Source organism: Equus przewalskii, chromosome 7, assembly GCF_037783145.1.
Source record: "Equus przewalskii isolate Varuska chromosome 7, EquPr2, whole genome shotgun sequence".
Classification (NCBI taxonomy): Eukaryota; Metazoa; Chordata; class Mammalia; order Perissodactyla; family Equidae; genus Equus; species Equus przewalskii.
In genome coordinates, this window is record NC_091837.1 from 66981590 (window position 1) to 67001191 (window position 19602).

General features: G+C 34.8%; 1 protein-coding gene across 5 annotated transcripts in view; it reads left to right on the top strand.

Annotated features, from left to right (window-relative positions):
- Positions 1 to 19602, top strand: part of ARK2N (arkadia (RNF111) N-terminal like PKA signaling regulator 2N) — a 76662-nt gene that overhangs the window by 38569 nt on the left and 18491 nt on the right. For 3 of the 5 annotated variants that reach the window (XM_008534501.2, XM_008534500.2, XM_008534502.2), the window contains exon 3: positions 15181 to 15363. The exons of the other annotated variants lie outside the window; for them this stretch is intronic. In XM_008534501.2, coding sequence (XP_008532723.1) covers positions 15181 to 15363 — 183 coding nt within the window. The remainder of the gene's footprint in view (positions 1 to 15180; positions 15364 to 19602) is intronic. 5 annotated transcript variants of the gene reach the window in all.

The following is a 19602-nucleotide window of genomic DNA, read 5'->3' on the forward strand; positions in this document are numbered from 1 at the left end:
TCCTCTACTTTATATGTGGGACGCCTGCCACAGCATGGGGTGCCAAGCGGTGCCATGTCTGCACCCGGAATCTGAACCGGCAAACCCCGGGCTGCTGAAGCAGAACATGTGCACTTAACCGCTACACCACCAGGCCGGCCCCGAGTTTTGTTTTTTTAGATTGCACATATAAGTGAAATCATACAGTGTTTTGTCTTTCTCTGTCTGACTTATTTCACTTAGCATAATAGAGGCATCAGCATTTTTAAAGATCCCTAGGTGATGACAGTGACCAGCCAGGGCTGAGAACTATTCAGCTGAGCAGTGATATGTTAAGTCTCCTATAGCTAAAATCATTCTGAAACTGGTAGTCTGGTTCAAATAAGTTCTGTTACTGCCAATGAGTATCAAGTTCTGAACTGTGGAGTTGAGTTTTTAAAACTCTTATTAGTTGTAAAAGCCACAGTACAGTTCTATATTAATTAACAAGAATTAGTACTTTTGTCTTCTCCTCCATTTAAGTGATTATTTTAAAAGTATGCATTGTTTAAATGTGGTTTTCTCTGTGCTACAATGTCTGGATAATGTTACCTTAGATTTAGAAGCTTTCAAATCTTACTGGGGTAACCTTTGGCAATCTCTAATATTAAAGCGCCAAGGAATTATTTTTGGCCTGCTTTTCCTAACTTATTTCTTAAAGTGAGTGCCTGTATTCTTTGTATGAGCAAAAGCATAAGCTTTACTTTTGATATTTTTTTCCTCAAAGTAGGTTATATCTTAGTATTAATAAAAGGACATATGTGTGTTTAAGGTGAGAATATGGTTCCTGTTTGTTTTTGTTTTTTCTTTTAATAGACTTTATTTTTTAGAGAAGTTTTAGGTTCACACAAAATTGAGCAGACGGTATAGAGATTTCCCATATACTCCCTTCCCCCACATATACTCAGCTTCTCCACTGTCAACATCCTCCGCCAGAGTGGTGCATTTGTTACAGTCAGTGAACCTACATGGAAACATCATCACTCAGAGTTCATAGTTTATATTAGGGTTCACTCTTAGTGTTGTACATTTTATGAGTTTTGACAAATGTATGTTTGGTCCCTGTTTTTAAGCCCTCCAAATGTCTTGTCAGTCTTTATCAGTGGTAGTCATCTTTATGATGCTGCAACTTATCTCGCTGTCTCCAGCATAAGTATTTTCACACCATTTTCTGAATTTAGCTTTTAAATACCCATTTTTCAATGCCTGTTGAAAAATAAGCAATTCCAGAATCTGAAACAGGTCAAAGTAGCTGTCTCATTTCCTGTTCTATGTATGTTAAGTTTACCCAGCAGTTAAAATGGGGATAAACTGCTTAAAGAACGTGTAATATTCTTTAAATTCCGTTTAATCTTTCCATAAGCTAAATATACTAGACTTTGGGGAAGCATATGTCCCTTTTGAGGAAGTTTACATATAAACAAGATTTTTTTGAAACATGAAGAAGGGGATAAGTAATCAGGGGAAAAGGAATAAGATGAAGTTAGAGGGAAAGTTGTTAACAATAAACTTTGTAAAGTTTTTATTTGCTGGGTAGAATTGGGCTAAAAATTTGTTCCATATCCTTTTAGGCATTGAAAAGAGGTGGTATGACTGATTAAACAGTTCTCATTGTCCAGGAGAAACATTGCTGTTCTTGATACTGAGACCTGGTAAATTTTTCTTTTGCATCTTCATAAAAAGCCACTATGAGATAAAGTGAACCACATTTTCAGAAATACCCTGCGATAAATACAACAGAGTATTGCATAGGACTGTTCTTTATAAGACTTCTTAATGTAGGTAGATGGTATAAGGCCAAGATTGATTGATTCCATCAATCATTGATTTATTCAGCAAATATTTGAGCACCTACTATGCAACATTGAGAACGCAACAGTGAATGAAAAGTCCCTGCCCTCATGGAACTTAATCTTTTTTGAGGAGACAGACAATAAATGAGTTCATCATATGCTATCAGGTAGGAATATGCACTATAAATGTTAATAAAGCAGGATATAAGTGATAAAGATTGACTAGGAATAAGGTAGAAAAGCCATTTTAGATAGTGTAGTCGAGTGGTCTGAGGAGGTAACATTTTTAATAGCTTCCTGAAGAAATGAGGAGTTCAGTAGAATTAGTTTTATTAGAGACCCAAACTATATGGGACCAAACTAAAGATGATCTGGCCTAGTTCAAGGATAAAATAGTGTATGTAGAGGAGCACATCCTAAACTGGAATCCTATGAAACTCCTGTTCTGCTGGATATTAATAGCTGTACACTATCACACATTTGGAAAGTGCTGGATCGTGTGGAAACAGGTTTTTTTTTAACTGCAGGACAACTTGGAGCCATTAATGTACTCTCCAGAGGGGGAGGATATGACTTGTAGTGTATCCCAGACTAAACCACAAACTTTTTTTGGTTTTGTTTTTGAGGCATACCTTTTAAAAACCATGTATAGGCCAGGGTTTCTAAAAAGCTGACCCAGAGAGACACGTGGATTGTGTATATCCTTTATGTGGTTTTCCATAAGAAATGTTTTTTTTAACTTAAAACAAGAGGATTTGATAAGAATCAATCAGTTGAAAATTATTTTATACTAATTTATTATGAGTTAGGTGCCAGAATGACTTTGAAAATTTTAAAGTTAAAGCAGTGAAAATATTCAAGGATGCAGTGGTTCTCAACCAAGGCTGTCCATTAAAATCATGTGGGAGCTTAAAACAAAACAAAACAGACCTCCCGTGCCTTGGAGCCTGCCTAGGGTTTGGTATTTGTTAAACCACTCTAGGTTTTTATGTTCAGCAAAGGCTGAAAACCACTGTTACAGATAAATAGTTAGTTGTATAGTAACAATACATATTCCCAGGCAGATATATTGAAACTATGAAAAATGGTGGTGGTATGTTATTTTATTTTTCTTGGAATTACTTTTGTTTGGCTAATTAATTTAAATGCTGCTTATCAATGCTATATTTATATGGCTGTTCTTAGTAATGCTTATACCATTTTCCTGAATAAGCATGTCTTAATAAAAATACAATTTTCTTAATTAATGATGTTTTATCAAATGGCCTCAATGTCTTTAAAGCTGACTTCAGTCGTGCTGGGGGATCTGAAGGAGCGCCCAGGGAAATTCCAGGATTACTTGACAGGGGTGCTGTATGTGATAGGAACTGCATAGGCAGTGTCCTAGAAGAGGCCATGAGCTGTTTTTCCGAGATGCAGAGGCAGACAGAGGAGAAGTTCTGCGTGTGGATGGAAAAGCTAACTCACCTTGACACTGGCGAAGAGAACAAGCAGCTACTGGAACCCAGGGAACTTAAATGCAACTAGTTGGCCAAAGAATTTCCCCTATCACCCAATCATGTGCTTACATGCAGATGCCTGATTCCCAAGAACTGCCACAGCAGCCCTTTGGTTTTTATGTGACTTGTTGAAATGTTGACAGTATGTTAGAATTCCCAAGGATTCATAACAGTTTTCCAATTAACTTTGCTGAAAATGGGAATATTACAGAACAACCTTTGAATCTATCACAAAATTGTGTTAACTGTCTGCTTTTTGAATTGTATAAGAGGGAATATGCTTTTGCCCATTGTAAGTTTCTTTTGATGATGTTTTAAAAATTACGATAGTAAACAGTTTCTTTTTAAAAAATTAGATATTCAAAACAAAGCAGCAGAGTTTGACAAATTTTAGTTTGAGTTTTGTTGCATATTTTGGGAACATAGAACCATATTTATACGATAATAGGAATGACCCTCATCTTTATGCTTTTTATTCCTGCCAAAAATATAAATAACATATAAAATAGGGAATCTTAAGAGAATCCAAATAGGTAAGTAGTTAATTCCTTGGGTTAAGCATTTATTCCCTACAAAAACTGTTGACTCTTTTCTGATTCCAGTGGGGGGAATCATGTAATTAACCCCACTCTGAAGATCATGAATAAATGTACTGCGTGAATATTTTTATATCATCATTCTTCCATATGTCATTTAATGAACTAGTTTGTTGCTCGTCTTAGTGAATTATAATATTAAATAGGATTTATATGCAGGAAGAATAAATAAATTTTTGAGCAAATATATACTCTGATGTACTATCCAAGATGCTGTAGGGAGAGCAGGATTAGACTGGAGTTTGATATCATGCATGAGAAAAATACTATTTTTCATTGCTACAAAAGTGAATTTTTACCTTGAGCTTTAACTTAAAGCTGAGTGCCTGAGGTAATAACCTGGCAGACACCATCTAGTGAAATTGTCCAGTACCCTGATATAAGGGGTAACTCTAGAGGATACAGATGAAATGGTCACTCTGTTAAGGGTGTATATTGAATGGATTTTTAAGTTACTAGTGGCTAAGTGTGTTAGCCAATGTACTACTAATTTAACTTTGTTTTCCATTCCTGGACTGAAAAGAAATGGCCATTCAGCATGCTAAAGGACCGGTGGAGTGTGTCAAGGGGAAGAAATATCACAGGATTGAAAGTCTTGCAGTGTGATATCTGTTTTTATGTGCTGCCTAGGACTGGGAAATACTAGTTTTTTGTTTTTTATTTTTAAGATTGGCACCTGTGGTAACAACATTGCCAATCTTTTTGTTGTTGTTGTTTTTCTGCTTTTTCTCCTCAAATCCCCAAATATATAGTTGTATATTTTATTTAGTTGTGAGTCCTTCTAGTTGTGGCATGTGGGACGCTGCCTCAACATGGCCTGATGAGCGGTGCCATGTCTGCACCCAGGATCCGAACTGGTGAAACCCTGGGCCGCCGAAGTAGAGCGTGAGAACTTAACCACTCGGCCACGGGGCCAGCCCCCGAAATACTGGTGTTTTATCTTTTATGCTTTGGTAGGAATATTGTGAGAAACAGCTAAATTAGCATGAAATTTTTCAATAGGAATATGTAGCTTTGCTAACACTAACCAGTTTTTAAAAAATTGTGCTTTCTTTTGGATTTCCTTACAATAAAAATTTATTAATTTTACCAACTTTATAACTTAATTTCTCAGTATGAAAAAAGTTAATTATTTTAATATTTAATGAAGTTGCAGTTTTGGAAAAAACCTAATTCTGTGTTTTGTGAGAGGAGGGATAGATGGCGTATTTGGAGTTACATATATAAACAATCAAGACCTTTATTTTAATAGTTTTTCAGTAACTTTACTCAGAAAAACTCACCGTTTTTTCTCTTTAGTTCTATATCCAAATAGTTGCAACTTGTAAATTAGCTGTAATAGCCTGAGCTCATTTTTTTTCCTTTCCTAGTTTTGAACTGAAAAATATCTGTGATTTGGTTTTTTCTTTTTAGAACTTGATGTATGAGAATTTGGAGTTAACTTTGGGAAAACCTTGTTAGTGTGCTCGGTTCTCATTTATGAAAAAGATTAGTAGTATCTTTATTGTGTAATGACTGTCAGATTTCCTGAACTTAGTGTTTGACAAATGGGGTAAAGTTTGAACACTGTGCAACTTGTAATAAATTTCTTAACATATGCTAAGCATTTCTTAACATTAACATACATAATATTAGTATGAATTTTCACCATAAAATATATAGGAATTTATTGTAACTGATGGGTTTTTCTCTGAAATGATAGTACCACACTTGTAAACTACTTCAGCTAATATTTTTTTTAAATTAAGTTTTATATCAACGGGAAGAGCATAGTGGTTTTGGATGACTGACTGGATTTTGACTAATCTATAATTTTTACTTGAAGATGAGATGTTTCCAGGGAAGTTTCTTCTGTCTTCAACTTCTTCCTGGGATCAGAGATTTTACTAGACATGAGAAAATATTAATTTAATTTCAACGTGTTAACATGACTACTTTTCTATGCATGTATGAACTACTTCAGGCACTTACCAGCTTTCTTTTTTGTTTCATGATTTAATATTTGATGTATTAAGCATGTACTGAAATACTTTTTATTTTTAAAATAGAAAGTATGAATTTATCTTTTAAGAATAAGATATAGAGACATATTCCTAGTATTGACTGGATATACTTTAGTTTTTGTTATTATTATATAATTGAGTAAGAGGTCTACAGATAGAGAAAAATGAAAAAATTTCAAGGCAATGGAATTATCAAACATAGGTTTTAATGATTGTTATTCAAGGTAAGAATAACATTTTGAGAATAACATTTCAGATGTTGAACGATAATAATTTTGGGAAACCTTTTCTACATAATTTTGGATAAAGATGTGGAAAGAAAGGTTTTGTTGGAAATAAAGGTTTTGGTAGAAAGAAAAGGAACACTAGAATACATTGATTTAATTCATAGAATATATGCCAAAATGTTATAACTTATTCTAAAGCAAAATTCGATATTTTGTGATTTGGAGATTTTAACCTTAAGAATAATTTTTAGCAGAAACATATATACAAATTTTATCCTGATTTTCAGTTTCTCACAGTGCCTTGAAAATGTGTTACTGTCTTAAGGAGTATTGTTTTGGAAAACAATAGGTTTTATAATGAGTTGTGCTTTAAAATGATTATACTTTTTCCAGGTCACACAATTTAAAAGTTACTCTTTCAAAAAAAAGAGTTTTCTTTTGTATAGTGGACATTTAAAGAAGTAAGTATTTGAAGTAGTTTTAATACTTTTTTTTACGTGACTGCTGTTGTGAATTACTGAATTCGCTTTCCCTGAGGCAAAGTCTGTATTCCTAAGATTATAAGTACTTATAAGTATAAATACTAAGAAGTGGAGATTACTTTTTGATTATGTGGTGGCATTTTTATGTAGGTATAGTTTTAGAAGTGCCTAGTGTGGTTTTCCCTTAATTTCCCTAGAAGTTTAAGAAGGATAGGGAATGTGTCCTGTCTGGACTTTTTTGTAGTCTATGAAGGGCTAATGCTGGGAAGAAACTTCTTTCATCCTATATATGACATTAATCTAGATGTGGTTGAAATGCTTTTTATTTAAGAATAAAATCCCATATTTGGATTATTTCATTTCTCTAATATGTGCATATAGAATTCAGTTGCTAGTATTTAAAAGGGGGCATTATCCCCTCACTAAAGGTAAATGTGTTGTCTGAATCTGTCTACAGACTGCTTTCTGCCTAGTTTGTACTAGTTCAGTGTTCTAGGACATTAGCTACCTAATCATTTTAAGAGAGTTTAACCAGCAGATTAGAATTATCTGGTTGTTTGAGCAACTTATTAGATAATAGTAACTCTTAATTATATTGATGTGTACTTGGTGTGCAGTATTAAAATTGAGTGTAATAAAAGCCCAAATAAAATTTTAATGTAGAACACAACACAGTAAAATTAAAATCTTAAGATTTAATATTTTGCATGAAGTTTTATGCTGTCATTTTGGGGTTCCAAGAGAAAAATCTGTTTTTTAGTTACCAAGTCAGAGGAATGAACCTAGTCTCAAGTGTGTGTGTGTGTATGTATGTGTATTCACCTTCAAAATTCTGAGTTAATTAGTAAATTCTGTATTTTTATTGTTATATTTGACAAGTTGCTGGAGACAGATAACTATGCAATAGTCTACAGGGATTTTAATGGATTCAGGTCATTAATATACTGTCTATTCATTCCTTCCTAAATGTATGGAGGAAAAAAAAGAGTTGCCCATACATAAACCTAGTTAGGGTGATTAACTCTGAGAAAAAAGTTGATCTATTTTTTTTTAATTGTCAAGTAAGGATTTTGACCTCTTGTTTGTTTCACTAGCAGACAGAGTAAAAGATTATACAAGAACTGATTGATTTTGCTTCATTGCTTTTGTCATTCCCTAGTGTTATGTAGATTTAACAGCAAAGGTCTGTGCGTCTAGGTTTGTCTCAATTTACATAAGAGTTTTTACTTAAAGTTTATATGCAAGTCAGAATATTAGGAATGAAATCATTTAAAATGTATTCAGTTTGCTTGTTAATGAAAGAAATGCTGTAGTGAATCCTTTTGTTGAGCAAACAAAGCACCCCAAATTAATATTACTGATAATTTTCACTTTTAATATACAGCTGAATTTATCTAATGGTACAGTTACATGGAAGTAATAGAAAAGATGGTAAATAGGCTTTGTGCTGTCATCGTTTGTTCAGAATAACAAATTATAGGCAAGTTATATTACAGAAGGTAACGTTTTAAAAATAATTGTACCTGTTATATTTTGTTTAGCTTGTATTGATTTCCCTCTCTCGTGTTTGTGTTATTTAAATAGTACAGTGAGGGTACAATGAAAAAGGTTTTGTGGAATACCGCATATCAGAAAATAAAGTATCAAAACAGTTTCAGCAAATTTATTAAACTTAAAATTTATTAAATTATTATTAAGTTCCTTCTCTAAAAATTGTTCTGAAAGAAATATTCTTCTCAAAATCTTCTCCAAAAAATGGTGTTTATGCACTCAACCATTGTACAGATAAGAAACTTCTCTTTTTAATTTGTCTATAACAGTTGTAGGAGTAAATGAATTGTAAACAACATGAATTACTTCCAAATTTGTTCACTTTTTGTTTTTTTCTTGATTTCTGTGTTTAATTCTTCTAACTTTAGGAAAGTTAGTGGGGATTGAAACCAAACTGTTAGTTTACTAATATTGAGTACATCTTTTCATATTACATTAAATTACTACAACATAAAATAGAAGACATCCTAAAAGGTGAAGGAATAATCATCCACGAGGAAGTGTATTCTTTGGTAATGAAGTCTTATTCATATTATAACTTTAAGATTTGGGAAGAATGTTATCAAATTACTGTTATTTTATTTATACCTTTTACCTAACTCTGCATTTGAAGTGTAACGGCTAACCTAGATAAATAAAAATGTTAAAAGAGAAATGTTTCTTGTTGCTCTGTTGAGGACAGCATTGTTACATTAGTGATTCCCTACCAGTTAATCTACATTAGGTGTGCCTGAGTCAAGAAAACTGCCTTTCCACAATGAAATGAATAGTATTAGTTTGTAGTCAGTATAACTAATGATAGATTTTTACATGATGTTTTGGGGATAATTTCAAGTTTTTGTAATTGGTATGTTGAAAAAGGAAATAACAAAATACCAGTGTTAACATAAAAGGTTGAGATTCTTTTCCTTTATGTGTCCTACTAAGTTATTCTGTTGAAAATTGAGGAATATTTGGAAAATAGCAAAATTTAGACTAATTGAGGAATAATCAAAAAACTGGAATGGATCTATCTTTAGCAGGGTACGCAGACATGGGCATGTGGCTAAAGTTGTATCTAATTTTTGTATTCTTCCTTTGTGTATGTAGTGCAGATATTTTAGTTTTGTTCTCTATAGATCTAAATCCTCAAAGCAGTAGGTCATGGATTTGTCCCTGAAATAGAAAGATAAATTGAGCCCTGTTTTCTGTATTTTTAGGTTCCTTTGAATATCCAGATAAATTACCTAAGTTGTCTTTTGAATAAGCTCTCTTGATTCAGTCTTCCCAACTCTAGTTAGTGGTGAAGGGTTAAAATTAAATCTTTCTTATGGTCAACTTTTTAACTACTCTGATAATCGTGAGTATTTGCTTTTGCCTCTTCTTTGATCCTTTCATTAGTATCATAGGTAACTTTTCTGGGCAGACAATGATCTGTCATTTACCAGTTTGATATAAGAACAGGCATAATCCTTAAAACTTTATTCCCACCTTGGAAACTTTATAACATCTAAATTTTTAATAACTGAGATGAGTATAATGGGAAACGTACAAAATTAACATTGATTCAATTTTACTTTAAAAATGACTTAACTTCTAAATGTAAAATTTCAGTGCATATTGCTGGATTTCATTTTCATTTAGCTCTATCTCAGGCATTTTTCTTTTCTATTAAAATAGCTTTATGATATTATTCTTAAAATATACACTTGTAGTTTTTGGTATTTAAAGCTGTTTTTCTAGAGATGGCATTTTTCTATATAGATTTTTGTCTTTTCTAGTTGATGTAATCATCTTTTCTAAGATGCTTTGAAAATGCTATTTATTCAAATTGTTCTAGGTATATATATTTTATTTTTGATTGGTAGTACTAAAATACAGCATAGGTATTCTCAAATATTCTTTTTAATTTGCAAATATAAATTTTCATCTTGGTAAATATTTTGGTGTGTAGTGAAAAAGCGTTTTTTCTTGGGTAGGTTCTAGTAAAATGCAAATTCCCTTCTGCAACTCTTGAGGTGGTTGCTCTTTTCCCTCAATCCATCTTGACCACACCTCGTTCCCCCACACGTCTTTTCTTCGCCTGACCACCACACACACACTTCCCTTTCTTAGATCCCTTGGCTAGGTAATTACTAAGAACTCTTCTTTCGGGTGTAATTTTTTTTAATCTTGCTATCTGGATTGAAGCTGACTGTGATTTTCGCCCTCTTCCCCTTTCTCTTGATGTTGTAGATAATGGCACTGTATGGCATCCTTCGTCAGCAACAAGATAGATTTTTCCTCTTCTAGTGAGGGGTTTTGGGAGATTGGCTGTAGTAGGGAGAAGAGAAGGAATTTTTTCTGAGCTTTATTGTATATTACTATAACCATAGAACTGGGAGTTGAAGGGGCAGACCATGTATTGGTCCATTGCCCCACCTTTACTTGGGCCTAAGACTTAGCAATAGAGAGAGAAGGAGGAGTGACATTTCCAGGTGTTTCTGGGATACAAGAGGAATTCCTGTTTCCTAGATCTGTTTAGATTTCATACTAGGAGACTGACAACACTTTGTTAGTGGAAGGCCTCTGTAGGCAAGGATGATGCTAAATATGAAATAATCCAAAATGATGTCTGTTTGGCTTTGAAACACTTTTATATGAATACATCCAAGCTGACATTTCACTTCATACAAAAATAAAAATACAAAAGCCACATTAGTGATGATCTCTAATCTCAGCAAAGCATTTACTTAACAATTCGCATTAATCTAGGATCAGTATAAGTTGCAGTCTGTGTACAGCAGAGTTTACACGTGAAGATAAGCATATAAATAATGAAGTAGAGCAGGTGCTAATTATAGTAGATGGGGCATTGGACCAATATTTGAACTGCTTTGTGTTCTGCATTATATCTTCTTTAACCCCAACCGTAACCCTGTGAAGAAACTGAGTTATACAGCTAAGTAATAGTAGGCAGGACCTTAACCTATGTGTTTGCTACCAAAAATCTGTATGTACTTCGTATGCTGCTCCCAGTCTCATCCTGTATATTCCCTGTTCCCTCAACAGTGAGAACAACTGTAGTCTGTTCCGGTTCCACCTAACTAGGACTCCAATTTCTCGTCTATAAGACAAAGAGTGGTAAATTATGTATTACCTTATATAGTTTTAAAATTCTGAGCTTTTGTTTGTCAGATTTGAAAAGAGGGATTTGTCAGGGATAAACACAATAAAGGATGTTAGGTTTTGTTTTGCCTCGTTTTTTGTTTTCTTGATTCAAATTATTTCCATGAGACTTAGAACATATTTGACTGAAAGAAAACTAATTTATAAAATTAAACATTTGATGACAATAATACAGAAGGTTTAAGGTTAAGGTCATAAAAGGGCAAACCTCACTGTATGAGGGATGTGTGATGACACAGATACATCTGTATTTTGGTATTTGAAAAGTTAGAACCTGTTTATCGTCTAGGAGGTCAGTGAGAGTGTACAAACCTGTTTCTAGCATAAAATGGATGAGGTGATGTTCTTAAACAAAAAGTAGTTGGTGGATTGCCCAACTTTAATTTTTCTTGCCTTGTGACGAGCAGCAAAAATTTCAGTCAGGAGAAACAGCACTTGGATTAACCTAGACCAAATAGTTATTAACTAATTGTGTTAAATTTACGTTTACTGAGAGATGCTTTTAATGGTTGTAGAAAAACTAGGAAGTTCATTATTATAAATTTATGTTTTAAGATTGTGACACATCAGAGTTAGCAGATAGGAGAATGTGCAGGTTGGATAACCTTAAATGTTGTAAACATGGAATGTGCTTACATTAGTGACTAAATTCTATTATTATTTTTTAAAATTTTTCCTTTTGCTCCCCAAATCCCCCCCGGTACATAGTTGTCTATATTTTTAGTTGTTGGTCCTTCTAGTTGTGGCATGTGGGATGCTGCCTCAACGTGGCCCAACGAGCGGCCCCGTGTCCACACCCACCATCCGAACCGGTGAAAACCTTGGCCTCCAAAGCAGAGTGTGCAAACTTAACCACTGGGCCAGGGGGCCGGCCCCAGTGACTAAATTTTAAAGATTTTTATTTTTTCCTTTTTCTCCCCAAAGCCCCCCGGTACATAGTTGTGTATTCTTCGTTGTGGGTTCTTCTAGTTGTGGCATGTGGGATGCTGCCTCAGCGTGGTCTGATGAGCAGTGCCATGTCCGCGCCCAGGATTCGAACTAACGAAACACTGGGCCGCCTGCAGCGGAGCGCGCGAACTTAACCACTCGGCCACGGGGCCAGCCCCTAGTGACTAAATTTTAAATGGGAAATGTTTCCATGTGTAACTTGAAGTGACTATTTTGATGTTTTTGAAAGTCAGATAATCTTAGTAGCAGTGTAATTGTTTTAACTGCAGAGAGGAGTAGTCAAGTGAGAGGAAGGACAATGCCTCCATGTTTATTCCATCCTGTAATGAATTGATGAGAGTCAAATTGGAACCATAAATAGCTGCCTCTGTTATTAATGTGCTGAGTTTTCCTAGCTCCTCCTTAGTGGTTTGATTTTTTTTTTTTTCCCCAAGAGATGCTTCTTTTAAAAGGCAGATGAAATCATTACAGGATCTTACCTGTCTCTTAATTCTGCTGTGTAGCAGGAATCACGTTTTAAAAGAATATCACAAATTGTCACCATCAGTTAACTAATATTCACTTAGTGATTAAAAGTCCAGGACCCCCTGCTAAGTGCGTTAAACACATCTTATGTAATCTTGGTTTGCCAACGAGAAGTGTAAGATGACCTTGGAACACAAGATCCTTAATTGTGATTTCTTGTTGGAAGACAAGGTTGGAAAGGCAACCATTGTTTTGTTAAAGTTGTATGGTATTGACTTGTCATCGTTTGAATATACTGAAAATTAAGTGACAGTGATAATTTATTTTAACTTTTAAGTGTAATTAAAATATGAAAATATTACTGTCTTTGTTTATGATGAATACTAAATTTAAGCTAAGCTATAAGGTGTGCTGTTTGGAAATATGGAAGATACAAGAATGAAGCCAGATAACAAGTTTATGCTTGTATTTCCTACTGATGAAGACTTTCAGACAAGTTATTTCCATGGGTAGGTGATGTTACTCTGCATGTACATATATACTTATACTATTTGCATGATTATACATATAGGAGTGGTACAATTTTGACTTGACTGTTGACCTATTGCCTCAATTTGGTGGTTGTGGGAGGGATGTGAGGGCAAGAGTCTGTGAATGGTATTAGTGATATAAATTTCTAATTATTTTGCAAACACAAAACACTTAATAAAGCCCTTTTAAACTAGAACATTTGGTCAAATAGTCAATATTGTACTTGACCCTCTTATCTTCTGCACTCAAGTATTTGGACATCACACGGTATCTTGATTCCATAATAGTCATTTTGAACTCTGACGAGAACTCCATAAATGATACAGCTTTCTTTTCTTTTTTTAGAAAAGAAAAACCTCAAACATGAACCAATTTTTTGCTATTTGAACTAAAATCCATTACCAACTAAAATCCATTACCAACTGATCCCAAGGCTACACTGTTGAATTTTATGAACTTGATTTACCCTTTTGGGGGAATTGGAAATTATTTCTAAGTAGTCAACTGAAATTGTCATGATCGTCAGAATTTCATATTGTGACATGTCTGTCCTTTACACGGTGGCACTTAACCCATTTGCTTTATGTTTGGTCATTTTTTATTTTAAAAATGTTGCTACATAAACCTGTGGTTTAGGAACTTAGTTATAAGGGATAAATACCCCAAGTGTGTTCCATGTTTTGTTCAGTAACAGTTTACACAATGGATGTTTGTATTAAAACAGTAATCCTTCATTGTGTTCTATTTTAATAATTCATTGGCGTATGTATTCCTTCATAGTCAAGAGTTTCATAAAATAGAGGTGTTTAATGTTAATTTGTTGGATGATACTAAAAAATCTTTATGGAAATAAATGATCTGCCTGCACTTCATAAATAGCTGTTGGGGGGAGAAACAGCATTCCTTTATTTCTGCTTTATTCTGAAATGGAGGTAGTAAGGGATGTATTTCATACTTGAATGAAAACTTGGTTTTTGCTTTTTGCTGTTACATTAGAAAAAGGGTAGCATTAGCGTTTTAAAGCATGGATCTATTCTACAAGCATGAATATTGAGTTATTTTAGCATGAATCACTGCGGTGTAATTACTTTGGAACTCAGCTGCCTTTTTCAGCTAGTTAGGGTGATTCGGAGGTGGAAAGGATCTCTTATTTTTCCAGTAAGAACTCTTAATATCTTCCACTAAAATAACCCATAAGATTGCATATCATTTCCTTGGAGTGTCAGCTGGTTGTCTTTCTCATGGAAAAGAAAATATAAATATTCCTCATAAGGGACCCCTCTAAGACATCCAAAGCAAAATCCTGAAGATGGATTTTGCGAATATTTTCTTTTTGTGGAATGTCGTAAAATGCATAACATCCCTGATTTTATAAAAGGGCTTTACTGGAAGTAGATCAGTCAGTCAAGTAGAGCTCTTAGTGTTAATCTTTTTTCTTTAGAAAGATGAAAATATGTATTTGATTTTCTTCTCTGAATCTACTAGGGACTTTTAGTATTAGCTACTAAGAGAAAGAGCTAGATTCATTCTCTTAAAAAGTCTAAATTGAATTTTAATAGTTTGCATCAGTTTTTTCCTTTAAACAGTCTGTTTTACTTGCTCTGTGGAGTCTTCCCCCTTAATCTTTTGCTCTTTAAAGAAGTATGACAGGGATTCAGTGTAACATTGTTCAGTATAGTCCTGTCTTCTGTTCTTCATAATAACACTCCTTTTCCTCCTTCCCAAATGTGTCCTTCATCTTTGTAAACTCGGGTTATCTTTTCCACTTTCACGTCATATGCAAAATAGATGTATAAAGTGCAGCTTTTCTGATGAGAGAATAATAAGATAAAGGCCACTGGCATTTTTAGGGCTCTTAGTTTCGGAAGTATTTTTCACCCCACAAGTTAGATACAAGTATACATTTTTTTTCCTCCCTAGATGGACCTCCAGTTGTAGCTCATTATGATATGTCTGACACCAGCTCTGACCCAGAAGTGGTAAATGTGGACAATTTATTGGCGGCTGCAGTAGTTCAAGAGCACAGTAATTCTGTAGGAGGCCAGGACACAGGAGCTACCTGGAGGACCAGCGGGCTTCTAGAGGAGCTGAATGCGGAGGCAGGTTGGTCTCCCTCCCCTCCCCCTTCTCTAATGGTGTAATGTGCATGTGTCCTGGCATCTGTTTTCCTTGTAGTGGACCCTGCTGAGGAGAGCAGGCCAACCAGAGACATCTGGCATTAGATGATTGTGACTATCCAGGGTGCCAGTTATAACTGAAAAGGAGATTTGGGTAGCACGTCATGCATCTTTCCTCATCAGAAGGAGGCAAAATGAGAATACATAAGACATTAATTGTAGGCATAGGTAGATTTCAGTAGACATATTTCTTGAGTTAAAAATGCCTAATGTGAAAAATACCTAGATGACTTACCTCCCTCCCTCCCCCATCCCTTCCCCATTTCTCCGTGATTTCCCTCACTTAACTCTGCACGGTGACCTGACAGCTCGGGGAAGGAACTGTTTAAACCTGCCCTGTGGGGCTGTTCCTGTGCACTGCTGTGCTGCTGCTTCTGCCACTCAGTGCGGTGTCCCTGTTAATTCCCCTACGGTAGTTCTCATATTTGTCTTTTCTAACCCTTTTCTTTCAGTTTCTGCCTCTGTTATCTCAGGAAAATCTATCTCCCTGTTTTGCATTATTTATCTTGGTTCTGTGGTGATTCTTAAGAGTGATATTTATTCATCAAAAAACCCATTCCTATCACCTTTGAAAACCTTGCACAGTGCCTCCAACACTCCTTCAATATGTTCTTCAAAAGTCTTTCTTTCAATATTCTTTCTAATTTAAACCTTTTTTATAAAAGTACTAGTGCTTAAGTTTGAGAAAAGAGGGGGAGAGGAGTGAGAGACAGACTGCTTATGTCATGTGTATTTTCTTTAGTGTTATGGAAGGACTGTAGGTTTCTAGTTAAATTATAAATTACACCGGCTTTTGTGAGCTCATCTAGTAACTTAATTACTACCTAAAATACTGTGTTTATGGGAAATGAGTTTTGTATTATAAAAATAACAATGGGTTATAGTTTAGAACTTTTTATATTCAGATTGTTAGGAAACAAAAAAGACAGAACCCCACAGATTGTTGTCCTTAATGTTTCCTTTCATAATCTTTGATTGGAACTAATAAAAATTTCATTTGTTGAGTTTCTGATTAATTTATTGTGGCTAATTTTGGAACAGGACCTGGGTTTAGTTTTAACTATGTTTTGACTGCTAACTGCCTATTTGACCTTGGACAAAGCATTTCTCCCCTGGACTTCAATTTTTATATGCATAAATACTTGCTTTGGCCAATAATGATCTTTTAAGGCTTTATTAATATGTATAAGCACTTTGAAAAGAATTAAGTAGTAATACTTTATATCAAAGGAGAGCAGTTTGACCACATTTTGTGGAATCTGTTTTTTTAAGTTATATAATTTGTTCTGTGTACTGGATAGTTTATCTTCATTTTTCATCCGTTGAAAATTAAGCGGTCCATTCTACTTCAGTTTTATTTCCCTGTTTCCTTATGCTTCCCATTAGATATAGACCACCTTATAGTAAATTCTTGGGAAAAACATGAACAATTACTCTCTTTTTTTGCTTTTCATATAGAGGTTGGTTTTTTGTTTTTGTTTTTGCTGAGGAAGATTCGTCCTGAGGTGACATCTGCGCCAGTCTTCCTCTGCTTTTTGTATGTGGGATGCCTCCACGGCGTGGCTGACAAGTGGAGTAGGTCTGCACCTGGGATCTGAACCCACAAACCCACACCACTGAAGCAGATTGCGTGGAACTTTAACCACTCGGCCACAGGGCCAGCCCCAAGAATTTTAATGTTAGCTTGAACCATATGGAATTGTTAATACTTGACTTTTTGACCTACAACAAACCCAGCAGTTTCATCTTATTTAACTTAATAGTGCAAGGTTTGGGGTCTTAAAATATCATTAAAGTCACCAGTGTTGGCGATGGCATCACATTTTCAGGTTCAAGTAATTGTTACCTTGATTATCTAAATCATCACTAGCCTTTGTGTGCTTACCTCTAAGCTCTAAGCTAGTCTAAGAAATAGAACATAGCAAAAATATGTGAGGAGGGAAATACCATGGCTTCGACTGTCTGTTCTCCTTCCTTTTCCCCTATTCACTCCAAAGCTGTCCTGAATTTGGTATTCCTGTGTATTTCTTTATATTTTTACTGCATTTGTTATGTATCTGTAAACAAGCATGTTTTAATACTAATTGGTATTACATTGAAGGTAATCATGTGCAACTTGCTTTTTTTAGTTCAATGTTTTGTGAGGTTCTTGTTGATAAGTGTGGCTCTAGTTCATTCAGTTTTCGCTGCTATTTAGTATTCTACTGGATGAATATATCACAGTTGACTTACCCATTCTCTTATTGGACGTTTAGTGTACTATTCCAAATTATGCTGCCATTAACATTTCTTGTACGTGTCTCTTGGTACCTGTGTGTGGTAATTTCTCTAGGATGTAAGGGAGCATATGTGTGTACTGGGCCATAAATTATGTGTAAATTTTTGTATATCATGGGATGTGGTCATCATTCTTCAACAGATCCTCATGACATTTTCTTGTGAAGCCATTTATTGGCTCATTCAGAGTCTTTTTTTTTTTTCTAGATCTGACTGTGCAGGTATGTGAGTAATAAATAAAACAATAACACACTCTAGTCTTGATGTAACTGTCATAGTGGATACCCACCTTGCAAATTTGAATCCACTTACAGTGTCACTTTATATCAAAGGAGAGCAATTGGACCACATTTTGTGGAATCTGTTTTTGTAAGTTATATAATTTGTTCTGTATACTGGATAGTTTATCTTCATTTTTCATCCGTGAAAATTAAGTGGTCCATTCTACTTCAGTTTTGTTTCCCTGTTTCCTTATGCTTCTCATTAAATATAGACCACTTTATAGTAAATTCTTGGGAAAAACATGAGCAATTACTTTTTTGTTTTTGCTTTTCATATAGAGGGTTTTTTGTTTTTGTTTTTTTTTTTTGGTGAGGAAGATTCACCCTGAGCTGACATCTGTGCCAGTCTTCCTCTGCTTTTTGTATGTGGGATGTGTCACTACAGAATGTCAATAGAACTTATGCTCGATTGCCAGTTTATAGTTTTGAGACTTGGACTATTAGTATTAGTTAGATGGTCGTTCTTGTGGTTTGAGTTTAAGATAAATGTTCTAATGGTTAATCTGAGCCCTCCTTCTGTCCCTCCCAATAAAATAAAAACCCAGTCGTTAAACAGACTATTCAGGGGTTAATCAACAGCAACTTCTCAGACCAGGTCTGCAGCCCCACTCCATTTGGGATCACATGGAGATAGAATAGCTTGTCTCTTTTTCCAAGCAATTAGATGATATTCTTGTATGCAAAACAGTTTTTATGGTTTAGTTTTAGTTTTGACCAAGGCAAAAGAGTTGAAATTAGGAAAGCCACTGGTGTGAACAAAAGACCTAAACTTTCCTTTTCAACTCTTGCCACATGTTTACTTTTCTCACTTGATGCTAGAATTGAACAGTGTAGTGGATGGCAGCTGCTGCCAACAAACAGCCTGGTTTTGAACCAGCAGCTACTTAGAAATGCTGTGACCTCAGGTAAATTATGTAATGCCTCAGTTTTCCCTAGCTACAAAACTAAAAAACTGGGATAAAACTAGTATCCACCCCAAAAGGCTACTGTTAGCATTAAGTGAAATAACATATATAGTGTGCATAGTACAGGATACAGCACACAGTAGGCCCTCAGGTGTGCTAACCAGCATTGTGTTAATATATTTATGCTGAAGTAGACTTGAGTAAGAAAGTGATTAATGGACCCAATCAGTGGATATCTGATTTACTGTCCTGCCCTGGAATTAATTGTTCTTGCTACAGTATTTCCTAAACTTTGCCTGAGCATGGAAATTACCTGGGGTGTTTATAAATATTCAGACGCCTAGATTTCTCCCTGAGTGTTCTTGTAAGTAGATCTGAAATGGGCTTTGGGAATGTGTTTGTAATAATCACCCCCAGATAACTCTTGCGTCGGACATGTTTAGGAAACTACCAGGATTTCTGAAAAAGGCTTAATTTTTTTATTGCTGGTAATAGCTCACTATAAGCATAGATGTAAATGAAGCTAAGAGAAACAGAATTCTGAAGTACTCTTGGTGTGAAAGGCTTATAATTATGGTAAACTAAATTTATTTAGAGCTTTTTTCCCCCTGGGAAATTAAAAATTCTAAACAAATGATCTCATTTTTCCATCAGCCTTCTCGTCAAGAAGGTAGGCTATGAGTATTTCCCTCATCCTTAAAA